Source organism: Leptopilina heterotoma, unplaced genomic scaffold, assembly GCF_015476425.1.
Source record: "Leptopilina heterotoma isolate Lh14 unplaced genomic scaffold, ASM1547642v1 Lhet_60, whole genome shotgun sequence".
NCBI lineage: Eukaryota > Metazoa > Arthropoda > Insecta > Hymenoptera > Figitidae > Leptopilina > Leptopilina heterotoma.
In genome coordinates, this window is record NW_025111138.1 from 1,243,598 (window position 1) to 1,258,258 (window position 14,661).

General features: G+C 30.9%; 1 protein-coding gene across 6 annotated transcripts in view; it reads right to left on the bottom strand.

Moving 5' to 3' along the window:
* Window positions 1-14,661, bottom strand: part of LOC122509523 — a 70,070-nt gene that overhangs the window by 21,347 nt on the left and 34,062 nt on the right. For all 6 annotated transcript variants that reach the window (XR_006302369.1, XM_043623664.1, XM_043623665.1 and 3 more), the window contains 3 exons: window positions 14,415-14,644; window positions 7,186-7,646; window positions 884-5,642 (listed from right to left, as the gene is read on the bottom strand). Coding sequence is in view for 5 of the 6 variants with exons in the window: in XM_043623664.1 (XP_043479599.1) it covers window positions 884-5,642; window positions 7,186-7,646; window positions 14,415-14,644 (5,450 nt within the window). In the remaining variant the exon portion in view is untranslated. The remainder of the gene's footprint in view (window positions 1-883; window positions 5,643-7,185; window positions 7,647-14,414; window positions 14,645-14,661) is intronic.

The window sequence follows — 14,661 nt, forward strand, 5'->3', positions numbered from 1 at the left end:
CGAAGAATTTTATTAAAATTTTTACGAATAATTTAATATTTTTGAAGAATTATTTATTAAAAATTTTGAAAATAGTTTATTTATATTAACATTATTAAAAAAATATTGGTTTTTTTTCGAAAAATTTTATAAAAATTGCATTTTAAAAAATTGAATTCCTCTGTCAATTTTATTAAAATTATTTCATTTTTGCTTTATATTTTAATTTTTGGATTTTTGTTTATAAATTTTTTTAAATTGAATATTCTTTTGTGAAAGTTTATTAAAATATTAGATATTGAAATGAATTGAATTTGAGCGAAGAATTTCATCATTTGTAAAAATAATTGAATTCTTGAGAAAATTTTTCTTAAAATTTTTGAAAATAATTGAATCGTTTTAAAGAATTTTATCAACATTTTTGAGAACAATTTTTTTTATTTCAAAGATTATCGGGACAATTAAATTTAAATTTCTCAGAAAGCAGATTTTTTCGGATTTTTAAATAAAATTGTTTGAAACTCAAATAATTTCTTAAATAAATATTTAACGTTTTTAAGGTAAAAAAAAATTTAAGGCGAGTTTAAGAATATTAAGTTTTTTAAAAAGGTTTTTAAGAGAGGAAAAACGGAATTATTGTAGTAATTCTGGAAATCTAATTTTTTTTTCTATTGATATAATTTCACGATTTCCCTATTTTTCCTGACTTTCCTGTTTTCCCTGACCTTGATGATCTATTAATTATTCAATGAAAATATTAATTGTCTGATCGAAAAATGTTAAATGATGAGAAAAATTTTAATAAAATCAAAAAAACCTGTGTGAAATGCGGAAAAAAATTTAATTACAGTATTGAATAAATATTTAGATTAAAAAAAAGTCTAGAAATCAAAAAGTATTGTACCAGATTCTCCTCTAGTATTGGCATCCGGAACCGACGATCTTCTCCTGTTGCTCCAGATTTTCTCCTCAATGGAACCGCTGCAAACTCCCGCAACACCACCAGTACCTCCGCCAATTGATCCACAACTTCTCACACGATCGAGTTGCTCTCTCGAGAAACTTTTTGGATTAAACAACAAATCGCCTGCACTTCGTCGTTTTGCAGCCATTGCCAATGCACTTGCACTTGCACTCGCGCTAACATCACCCGAGCAAGCTAATAAACTTAATTTTGTCCTCGAATCAGCAGCCATTAATGCCGACTCAAAACTACCTCTCCACGAGAATCTCTCATAATCACTCGCCTCCCTCTCCTCACCCTCCTGTCCAGCATTCGGATTTGGATGTCCATTAATCAACAATAATGGATCGTGAGACTTGGAACGTGGCAATTGTGTTGTCGACGATGGATTTGTCGAGTCCGATGTTGAATCATCATCCTCAGTTGTCGACGCCGACGATGGTGTTCGATGATGCTGTGAATAACGTCTCCACGAGGCGTGTGGCTGAACTGTTGATCCTCCCTCCGACACCTCGTGCATCAACGCAACCAAACGACTTCCAATGTGATGCATCACTTTTGCAATCAGTGGCGGACTACTGTGCGGTGTTGAACTCGCGTCAGAACTCGTATCACCGGCCATTTTCGTAAAACTCTGCACGAGTTTTTGATAAACAAACGCGGTGTCTCTTCCTAGACACTGTTGATTTGTGGGTAATTTATCGCTCTTATCTTTCTCGAATGGATCTCTTGATGTTGTGTCGAATTTACTGATGATCTGTTGACAACTTTGGGAGATTTGTTCCTGTAGAGCCGAGCGACGTCCACCGGCAGCGCCTTCAAGATCAGAACTCGTGTAATCTGAACTGTCATAAGAATCAGACCACGTGTCTTCCGAACTTAGATACTCAACAATCTCTCTCACCTGCTCGTCCCTGATTCCAGGCACAGTCTTCATCAGTCTTGTCAATTCATTCTCAAAATAGACCAATTGCGGTGGTTTTGTACGATTTTGCGAACAGTGTCGAATTTTTGACGTGTAACCCGATAGTCGTGGACTTGGGGCCGGTGACGCGCCACTCGAGACATTACCACTCGTTGAATTTGAATTTGCGACCATTGTCTTGAAGAATTGGCGCATTTTTGACATCATGAGATTCGTTTCCTCGTCGCTTGACCAATTGTTGAAACTGTCTTTTCGTGACAGGGAGGCATTCGCCACGGGCGGGAGGTTCTGATCAACTTTAGGAACATTTAATTTTTGAATTCGGTGAGTTTCGTCGAGTCTTCGATCTTTGGATGTTGGATTAATTTCCGGTGTTTGGGAATCGGTGGGCGATTTCTGATGTTGGAGAAGATCGTCACAACTTCCGACGAAACCGGAATCTCGGGACTGTTGTTTTGTTCTTGATTCTGTTGAATTTGGCTGGATTCTTGAACTATCGAGATAGGTGGATAAATGAGCATTGTCGGGTTGTGGGGTCTTTGCACGATCATCATCGGAATTTATAGCCTCCTCGTCTTCGGGAACGTCTGTCATATCCCGGGGTTCAGGTGTTTTGTTTCTATCTTCGGAAACTCGGGGACTTTGAGTACCGAGATTTCTGGGTTTCTTTTTCTTTCTCTTGACAGTGTCGAATTGACCATCGGTACCGAAGGCTGGTGTTTGATTCTCCTCGGCGACATCGGTTTCTGTTGATGAACCTTCAGATTGTGAGTCCTGACCATCTTGATTTAGGCTCAAGTCCTGGAGGGAATTTTGCGAACTTGGATTTTGGGGGTTTTGTGTTAGTGCCAAGAGATTGTCGAGCGATGAACTGTGGGATCTTCCGGTTCCACGTGCTCGTACCAATCGTTTTCTTCTTTGAGCTTCGGGACTTGGTCGTCCCTCCGAATCGCTGCCAACCGATCCGTCAGAATCACGACGATCTTGATTGAAACCGAGAAATTCGGATAGAAAGTATTTCTCGAGTCTTGAGGAATTCAGTGACTCGCCGGATTTTTCGATTGCCTCCTCTTGGCCCAGGGATTCGAGACCTTCGGAATGAATTGACGAGGTTTCGGACAGACTGTCAACTTCTCGAGAACCACAACTTATATTCCCATCGCCACCGAGGCCGAAGAAGAAATATTTCTCCAATTCGGAAGCGGAGGGTGGTCTTTGCTTTTTGTGATTAGAGACGAAATTTGGCTCAGCCTCACTCTCCTCACATGATTCTTCGACAATTGTATGTAGCGTAAAATCGATCGCCTGTCGATGATAACCTCTCAATTCTTCCTCACGATCACCTAAATTATTCGCCTCATCCTCGGAACTTTCTTCAGTCGCGGTTGTTGCACTCTGCTCATCCTCATCATGTGACACTTCCTCAACCCAAGAATCATCGTCTGCGAGTCCCTCCTCGAGGATAACAACCCCGGACACTGAACCATCATCACTTGAATTAAAACTCCTTACTCTCGGTGATTCCTTTTCATCATTATTTCGCGTTGATAAATTTGTCACTTGAAGCGATGATTTCACGGCACTTTTCACTGATTGCACGTCCTCGCTCTCACTCGCACTACCAACACTTAAACCACTGTCGACTTCGACATCGGACTGTTGTGTCATGAGACGTTTCACCATGAGAGGTTTCCGCGGTCCCTGGCCATTGGTACGTCGCGGCTCGGTCACAGCCTCCAGCGCCAGCTGGAAATAGCCGGCCAAGCCCTGGCCCGTCACAGGTGTAACATCGTCCGGCTGAAGGAGTGTCGTCGTGTCCGATGTTATAACACTAACTGGTTGATAAGCTCCCTGTGTGATCATCACGAGACTCTTGTATTTATTATTCGAGGGAAAGTTTTGTAGTTCGCGAGCTGTTGTTGACGACGGGAAGCCATTCTCCGTCGTCGTCGACCGAGTGGGCGGGAGTCGCTCAACTGAATAACACCGCGCTGTTCTCCGCTCGATTCCAGCTGCACCCCCACTATCCTCATCTCCCACCTGCCGTGCGCCTGCCAACTTACCTCTCACTCGCTGTTGTCTTTCGTCATGCGTCACCGATATCGCGACAGGGTCTATTCTCTCATCATTTTCATCAAAATCATTATCATCATCAGACTTAGAACTCTTAAATATTTCCTCTATTTTTCCACTTATTATATCATTCACCCTTCGATCATCCAATTTTTTCCCCTCTTTCTCCTTTCCATCATCCTTCCCTTCTCGAACAAGTTTCGACAATTTTAAATTCTCACTATTTATCCTACGAAGAACAGGCGGAATTGAACGACTATTATCGCCAAATGCAAAACGCACTGGCGTTACTTCGTACTCGTGTAATTCATCGCTGCTCACCTCACTTCCTGTGGTGTTGGTCTCGCTCGTTGAGCTATCCGTTATTGAACTCACGCTCGAATCCTCTCGAGGTTTCTGACCCGGATTCGTTGCCGCGTCGCGTGAACTCTCGATTTCTTTCGTTCGACTCTTATCATTGATGGGCGTCGAAGCTTGGAACTCATTCAATTTAATGCTGTCCAATTTTTCCGTTATCATCTCAAGGGAATCGGGAATCAATACCGAGTCTGTGTCCTCCTTTATTTCGTAATAATTTTTTTCTTCTTCATCATCAGTACTTTCCTCATCGTCATCATCATCATGACTTGACAGTTCTCCTACCATTAAATTATCGTGATTCACCTCTTGATTTTTAAACTCATAATTCTCTGGATCTAGAGTTTTAATTGATTTCAATTCGATTCGACAGTCGAGTGAATCTTTCGAGTCGGCCACGTAAATTTCATTGACATCGGAAAAAATTTCCTGCTTTGCGTTATTATCCTTTGTGAGCCAATAATTATCATCGTTTGATATTATATCATCGAGTAAAGGATCTAGAGGACTGGGAACTTTATTGTCGGTGTCGTCATCATTTTTTTCCGTATCTTCATTCAATAGACGGACACAACGAAGAATAACGGGCTCATCTTCCGTGAGAGCGGTGACTTTTTTCAAAGTTATACCACCCTCACGCGCTGAATCCGAATCCTCATTGTCCTCAATGTCATTGTCACTTGTCAACGAATCGTCATTAATGACAAACACTCGCGAGAAACGATGCGAAGCTGAATCTTCAAGATCACTACTGTCGGCCGATGAACGACCGGATGAACTTCCGGAATTACCACGCGAATGTCGATACATTCTTTGATTTCGCGATTCGTTTTTAAATGAAATATCATCAGCTTGTTCGTCATGCGCAACTGAACATTCTTTTGATAATTCCTCCACTGTCAATGTGGAGGAATCTTCACATTTCTTCTCAGGTGATGCACTAGCCTTTAATTCACTGGTCTTGGGATCTTCATCGATTACCGGTGGGAATGGAAGAATTGACGATGATGACGCTGATGATGTTGATTCGGGACCGAAAAATCTTTGTGAGACTTGCTCGGGCCGAAAACCAAAAGCAACTGGATCGAAGGTGGTTAATCGAGGTTCTAAACGATTCCCGTGTAGTGGTTGATTAAATCTCGGATGCCAAGCGAACCAAGGTGCCGATGGATCGCCTCTTAGTCGTAAACTTCCCTCGAATGTTGAGTCGCGAGTTATCATTGACGATGCCGCCGCTAAATCACTATTCCAAAGGGCCGCCGGCACTGGAACTGGATACGGCACCGGAACTGGAATTGGCACTGGAACCGGAAGGACATTCGCTCCTTGCGATCCTCCACAAGCCTGATAAATAAAGACCAAATTATAATAATTATAACTTTACGATTTTTCATTTCTTTTCAATTCTTTTAAAGAAAAAAGAGATTTTCTAAAAGGAAAATTGTTATTTATTCTCTTGAATAAAGAATAAAAAAATAAAAAAATTTAAATAAATATTTGATTTTATCACTCGATTGTCTTAATCTTCTATATTAATAATCGTTGTATTCCGGTAATCTGTTCGCAGTTTGAAGTTAGTTATTGTTTGCTTTTTTGTTTCCTAACTTTTTTTTACTAATTTTTCTATTTAAATGTTTAAAATTTTTCAATTAATGTACAGAAAATTATTGAATTCTTGTAAAGTATTTATGACAAACTTTGAAAATAATTTAATTTTATGAAGAATTCAATTATTTTCAGTAATTGTAGTAAAATTCTTTAGTCAATTTATAAATAATAAAAATCTTCGTAAAAAATTCAATTGAGGGCTCGGATCGAAGAACCGACGCTTGTAAACGCACAAAACATTGCGAAGCGTCGGTTCTTCGATCCGAGCCCTCAATTATTTTTATATAAATAATAAAATTCTTATCAGGATTTAATTTTATTTTCAATAACATTTTAATTGATTTTTCAAAAATTTCAATTATTTTTTTAAATCTTGTAAAAACTCTCCGAGAAAATTGAATTATTTTAAAAAATAATTCAATTTTTCACAAGAGTTCAATTATTTAAAAAAGTTTTAATAAAGTTCAATTCAAGAATTCAATTATTTTTAAAAATAATGAAATTTTCGCTGGAATTAAATTATTTTAAATACAATTTTAATTTAATTCCAGGAAAAATTAAATTATTTTTAAACATTTCTTTAAAATTCTTCGAAAGAATTCAATAATATCAATAAATAGAAAATTTTTCACAGAAATTAAATTATTTTAAATACAATTGTAATAAAATTCTTCTCAAAAATTAAATTATTTTTTAGAATTTTGCAAAAATTGAATTATTTGTAGAAATAATAAATTTTTTCGCAGGAATTCAATTATTTAAAAAAGTTTTAATAAAATTCTATTCAAGAATTCAATTATTTTCAGAAACAATTAAATTGTCGATGTACTAAAAATCATTGAATTCTTGTAAAGTATTTATAAAAAAATTTGAAAATAATTGAATTCATTTTAAGAATTTTATCAACATTTTTTTCAATAATAATTGAATTCTTTCGAGAAAATGTTATTAAAATTGTATTGAAAATAATTTAATTCTTGGTCAGATTTTTAACATTCTTTAAAATAATTAAATTGTTTTGAAGAATTTATTGCAATTTTCTTAAAAATAATGAAGTTTTTGTCAATAATTTTTACTGAAAATCCTGAAAATTTTGAAAGTAATTGAATTTTTTACTAAAATTGTATTGAAAATAATTGAATTTCTCAAAAAAAAATTTATTATTCGCAAAGATAGTTAATTTAGAAACATTGAGATGAACGATTAATCCGAGTCCAGTTGACTCGGAATTAAATTAATTTTAATTAAAGAAATTAAAAATTGAAGAAGAAATAAATACCTGACACGAAGACGATCCTCGACCAGGACAACAGCTCCAGTGACTCGAGACTGTAGTATCAGTTTCTAAATTATTGATATTAATGGCTAGGGGGATTCCTGATGGCAATGGTAGTGTGCCACTCTCGAAATAATCCCAATCGCAGTCTTCTAATCCTTGCGCATGACTGCCGTGCGGTATTCCATTTAAATAAGACGAACCGGAACAACTACTGTCAGCGTCATCCTCTTCACGTCCTGACGAGGAATCGGAACTGATAAAAACTAAACGCCTATAATCGACATTCGGTGAATCCTGGACGTGTGATTGCGAATGAGCCGAAGATTGTCCTTGGGTGCAATTTGTCCCAGGGGGGCTCGCTTGTCGCCCCCCACTTCGACCAATCACATGTAATGTTTGAAGATTCTGCAATTCATCACCACAACAAGTCCTCGCATGCGATCGTCCTCTGCGTCGTGATCCTGGAAAAAATGCCATTCATCAATTTTTGATATTATTTTATTAAAAATAATTTCTTATTATAATTAATATTAATTCTATTTTTATTTCTATTACTTTTTTCTTCTCTTCTGTATTCTTTTTTTGCATTTTTACATTTACGAACGAATTTTGGTTAGAAATAATATAAATTTTGTTAATTAAAAAAAATTAATTAATTTTTATAATCAAAAATTAATTATACAATAATAATCGAGTTTCAAATAATTGAGAAATTAACTAATTTCATAATAAAGCGACTAATTGACATTAAAACGAAAAAAATGTTATTCTTTAATTGAATTAAATTTTTTTCAGTCTATGGAAGGAAAATGCTCACGGATTCGAGTAAAGAAAAAAAGAATAAAGTACAAAAACAATTTTAAAAGGGGCTTCGCGTCAGTTACTATAGCTTTTACGCGCTAATGAATTATCTGGTCACTGGCATGAGCTAAGTTGTATAAAGACTTTGAGACTACCATATACTGTTTTTTTTCACAAAAGAGCACAAAAAATAAAATTCTGATAAAAAAATAATTACAATATCAATGGTTCCAAATACACCTTTTTTTCTTTTGTATTTCTATTTGAAATCTAATTTAGAAATCTACGCAGTAAATATTCAAATTTTCTGTTATTAAACATTTTTATATTACAAAAAGAAATTAAATTACACAATATTCTAATTTACATAAAACATTTATTAAAATTTTAATTTCAATATTCAGTTTCACTTTAATACTTTTTTTACTGAAAAAAATTTGTAGTATTTTATATTAATAAAAAATTGAAAAATTTTTTTATTTTGGAAAATATTAAATTAAATTTTTATTTCTATGGAAATAATTAAAATTCTTGATGGAAAACAAAAAAGACAAAGAATAAGAAATAAATTTTTGTTCTGAAAAAGCATTTGTCAAAAATTTATGAAACTCGAAAATTTTGTGGACGAACAAAGAGGCAAAACACACCCAGTGAAGTGTTTAAACATTTCACGGTAGATTGATTTGTTTTGGAAAATCATTAAAAAGGTACTTTCCACTCTCTCAAGAAACACGGTGATGCATAAAAAAAAATGAAATTTATTAATTTATCGCAAAGCGATAACCTTTATTTTTCCCCAGATCTATACAATATAATATTGAATATTAATCGAAATATTATTTATATTTCTCTCTCGCCTCTCTCATAGATTCAATTATCCGATAGATAAGTATAAATCGAAAAAAATAAAATATAAGTTTTAAATTTATGAATCAGCACTTTATCACTCACATTACCTAAAATCACTGTAACTTATATTCGATATTTCCACTTTTACTCAGCACTATTTGAATTTATCGATCACGCTTTTATTATACCAAATGATCGTTCAAATTGTCTGTTTTATAAAATAAGCCATAATTTTGAAAATTGATACAAATAGAATTTAATTTGCAATACATGCAAACAGATCTATGAATTTTCATTCAAAAATGCTAAAAATCGAATTTTTAATTTGAAAAAAACTAAATTCAAAGAAAAGTGGGAAAGAACAGAAAAATTGAATAAACCTAACAAAATTGCTCGATTAATAAATAAAAATAATTACTGGAAAAATTCAAAAAAAAATAATTACTTTGTTCATTAATTATTTTTCTCAAATTCTCAGTTCAAAAAATACATCGTCTCGCTGAAATCGCGTGAAAAAGACTGAGAAGCCGGTTTTATATATTCTCATATAAAGGATTTTCTATATCCTACCAAGATGGGAGATTTTTTTTTTCCACTGTCACTTCTTGGCAAATTTGTGATCTATTGTCTGTATATGTATAAAACTGCCCACAATAATTCGCGTGGGCCTCTATAAGTACACTGACATTAAAACACGAACGTTGATGTTTCTACTTCATGCAACGAGGCACACCTGAATCCTGTGTAGCGTCGTTGTTGTTACTATGAAACGACGAAACACAATCTATAGTATTTTCCAAAGCGGTATAGTGCATTAAAACCACGTACAAGGTGGCCAGTGGGAAGCGGCGAAGCATGAAGCAACTCTGCGGGAATAGCGACTCGGAATATGACCACTTGGAACTGTTCCACTTCGATTTTGGCTCATAGCATTGCCTAACAAAGAGTTGAGCAAAAAGAAAAAAAAATATATCGTTACGTTACTTTATTTTTTTCTTTCCCTTTCTTGCCAATTCACTCCACAAAGATTTCTATATATATATATATTCAAGTTCCCTCAATTTCCTATTCTTTAATTCCGAAAAACTAACAATTATTACGAGACTCACGCGATCATATGTAACTACATCGATGGTTTTTTTTTGCCATAATAAAAATTTTCATTTTCAACCTTTTAGATTTCTGTATAAAGAAAATAAAATTAAAATAAGAATTACGCTATTAATTACGTTAATATTGCTAATATTGCAATCTATTAGATCATTTGGCTTGAAATAATCAACCTAAAATGATGTCAACGAATCAATAGCTCCTGCCAATTAGTGTCTTTAATTATTTTTCTCTCTGCGTATAAACTAGGCCAATAAATTAAATTTATTTTTTTTCCTACGAATAATATTCAAAGTATTTGAATTTTTCTGTTTTATTTTTATTTTAGTAGCTAAACTTCAATTAAGTAAATATATTATAATTAAAATTTTATTATAATTTAAATTTTATTATAATTTCAATAAATATAAAAAAATTACAATAAAATTTATGTTATAATTTTAATAGTATAGCGAAAAAAATTAAATAAACAATTATTTAAAATTCGTCTTCTAAAAATAGAAAAAATTTTGTAATTTCAATGAAAAAGGTAAATGAGAACGAAGGAAAATGTAGTACAAATCTTTTTTAATTCCCTGAATTTCACAAGGTGTTCCTACGATAGAATTCCAGCATCCTAAAGGAATGTTTGTAATTGCACCACTACGCAGTCAACTATTTATTCAGGATGCGAAGGACGGTACTAAAAGAATAAATGTTCTGAGGAAGGCGAACGACGAGAACAGACGAAAACTGAATAAGTTTGAAACTTTATTTAATTTTTGAAACGAGAATTAAGAACGACGAGTAATTAAAAAACAATATTTACTGCTTAATAAGCAAATAAAAATAAAGAAAAATAAATAAAACCAAATGAAAATAAATAAGTATAAATAAATAAATAAAAATAAATAAACATAAATAAATTAAAAATTTGAAGATTTTGTTGTTTCCAAACTTTTTAAATAATTTTTCTTTTAAAAAGTTTTCAATTTTAAAATTCATGTATTGAAAATGATTGAATTCTTGCAAACAATTTTCTCAAACAATTTGAAAATAATTCAATAATTCCTTCCAAGAATTTTAATATTTATGAAAATAATTGAATTCTCGCAAAGAATTTTATTAAAATTATTGAAAATTCTAATTAAATTCTTCTGAAGAATTTTTTTGAATTTTTTTCTAAATAATAGAATTTCTTTAATAATTTTAATTGAAAATTTTTAAAGTAATTGAATATTATGAAGAATTTCATTAAAGTTTTTTTTTAAATAATCGTGTTTGTTAATAATTGTAATTAAACATTTGATTATGGAATTTTATTATAATTTTTAGAAAATAATTAAATTCTTTGGAAGAATTTTTGTAAGTTTTTTAAAAAATAATGTAATTTTTTAAAAATAATCTTAATTGAAAATTTTGAAAATAATTGAATTCAACAAAGAATTTTTCTCCACATTTTAAAATAATCGTGTCTGTTAATAATTATAATTGAAAGTTTTATTATAGAATTTTTTTAAAATTGAATTGAAAAAAATGAATTTTTGCAAGAATTTTACTAAATAATTGTATTTTTTTGAAAAATTTTATTGAAAATTTAAAAAATATTTGAATCTTTTAATGAAGTTTTATTAAAAATAATTAAAAATAAAAATTCCTGCAAAGAAATTTAATATTTATAAAAATAGGTAATTGAATCGTTTTGAAGTATTTATTGAAATTTTAAAAAATAATTGAAGTATTTCCTGAAATTTTGCTCACAATTTTTTAAAAAAATTGTTTTATTTTATATATTTTGTGAAATTTTATTGAAATTGACTTGAAAATAATTAAATTCTTGTAAAGAATTTGGTATCCAGACAAGAAGTCCAAAACAAAAAGTCCAAACCAAAAAATCCAAAGTAAATGAAATCCAAAAAAGTAAAAAAAAGCAGTTTCACTTTGGACTTATTTGTTGGATTTTTTAACCTGGTCAAAAAGTCTTGAGAAATTAAAAATCCAAAGAAAAAAATTGAGATATAAAAATTAAAATGGTTGTCTTGAATGAAATTGTCCTTTTTTTAAGATGCTCATTTCGATGACTGTGAATCAATTAAATTAATAGAGTAATTTAATTGGAATTATATTGAAAAAAATAATTGAATTTTTGTAAAGAATTTTATCAAAATTGTTGAAAATAATTGTATTTTTTGGAATAATTGTTTTAAAAATTTTATAGAATAATTGAAATTTTTTTAGAAATTTTTTTATTTTTGAAAATAATTGAATTTTTGTGAAACATTTTTTTACTTCTGAAAATAATTGAATTTTTCTGAAGAATTTTATTATTTATGTAAAATTTTGAAGCGTAAAAACTAAAAAGTATAAAAACGTGGCTTTTTCACATGTTTCATTATTTATTTTGGATTTTTTGTACTTTGGACTTTTTTCCTTGGATTTTTCGGTCTGGATTTCTTGTCCTGTAATAAAAAAATTTTACTATTTATAAAAATAATTAAATTCTTCCGAAGAATGTTTTTATTTATAAAAATAATTGAATTCTTCCGAAGAATTTTATTTAAATTTTCGAAAAAATAAGCAATAATAATAATCAATTATGTACTAAATGAGAAGTTAATTTATTTAATTGTAGTTCACCACACTAATTTATTTATTACTTGCAATGAAGAATAAATATCAAAATTAAATATTTTAAATTAAAAATTTTTAATTTCAATGTAAAAAATTAAAAAAAAAAAAGATTAAAAAATTATCTTAACGATTGTCAAAAAAATTATGTAACGTCTTACAGTGATTGCAGGTATATTTTAAAAATAAACAAAATTGTTAATTTTACAAAATTATTAATAAACTGGAAGTATTTTTAGATTTTATTTTCAGTCCCATATATATTCTATTTAAGAATTTCTGTTTTTTCCTTGCGTTTCAGAATTACTCGTTATCTCTTTTATGACAAGTGTTCTTTTTATTCTTATCTCGCCACCTAGTATAGTGTGCAGGTGAGCGGATTGTGGAGCGAAACAGACAACGCTTGTTGTACTACATATTATATGTATCTATATATATGTACATATAGACACCATTGCTTTAATTTCGTTCCACTACAAGCAATCTACCCCTATACTATTGTATTTTCCACATGAAGAGCAAAGTCACAAGTTTCTCATAAAATTCAAGGATCCACTATAAGCAGAATATTTCCTCTCATCGCGAGATTTCAATATTAAACTCGAAATGAAACATTTAATTTTCATCTTGTTTGTTTGAAAATTAATTCAGAAAAAAAGGTTAAAAAAGAAAATTAATAAAATTATAATTCCGACTTAATTAAAATAGAAAAAAATAGTTGATAATAAACAAATTTACAATTATCTTTAATTGTAAAAATTTACATTTTTACAATTAGCTAAGAGAGTTTATACAAAAATACTTTTGAATTTTTAATCGTACTTAATTAAAAAATAATAAAGATTAAGTAAAAATAATATTAAGAATATAAAGAAATGTAAATAAATAAAAAATGACGAAAGGGGAAAAATTACAAATACGGAGTAAAGTAGAAAAAAATGAAATCAAAATATGTGAAAAAATAAAAAAAAATAAAAAAAAAATAGAACAATAGTATAAAGATGAAGAATAAAAATAAAAACATCAAAAATAAAAATGAGAAATACACAAAAAGCTAATTATTAGTATCTACCTGAGTCATAATGCTTATCGTAATGTCACTATCGTATTATCAATTTGTCCATAAAAAGTAGAAAACAACACAGATTCCGGAATAGAACAATAAAAAATAAAAAGCAACAATAAACGTAGTGCCAAGTTGTAAGATTCTTATGCCATCCATTTTTGCTATAAAAATAGCAAATGGAAAAAAAATATGCAATAGAAAAATTAGAGATGAAAAAATTCGCCAAATTCTAATAATCACCCACAAGAAATTGTTATCTCTTACCGGCACACAACACAACTGAATATAATTAGACTGCAAAAAGTTTCTACTGCCAAAGAATGGTTTCTATAATCAATACACAAGTCTAATGCACCTGAACCAAATTGTCGAACAACATCTTTCTATAACTGGCACTTTCATACAATACTTTTCATTACAATAATTGTTTAATAAAATCGATTCTTGATAAACCATCAGTGAACAGTAGTAGCTATCTCTTATCAATTAAAGCGTATTTTTTTCTCTCTATATAAAGCAATATAAACAGAATTTCCTCCACTTTAGAATATGTTGTTTTAATTAATTAATTTTTATCAGTACTTTTCCCATCCAATTAGCAAAAGAAATAAAAAAAAAGAAACAGAAAAGAGAAATAGAAAAAAGAAACAGAAAAGAGAAATAGAAAAAAGAAACTGAAAAGAGAAATAGAAAAAAAACAGAAAAGAAGAAACAGAAAGAAAAAAAGAAAGAGAAAAGAAACGAAAGAAAGAAAATAGGAAAAAAGAAACAAAAAGAAATAAATTTAAAAATGTACCTTGAGCGTCAAATTGCCTTCGTCGTCGAAACATTGCTCTACTTTGAGAAGAACCCTGAACTGTCCTACTTGGACCATCTTCGTGTGGTTCATCTTCACCTGCACTTGTCGCACTGTCTCGTTGCACAACTTCATCACAACTTCCTGCAGACGGTCCCAGTCCATTTCCGCTAAAGAACTTGACCCTTCTGGCAATGTCAGCATATCCGTGCAAACTAGATTCTCCTAATCTGAATTTATTAAAAAA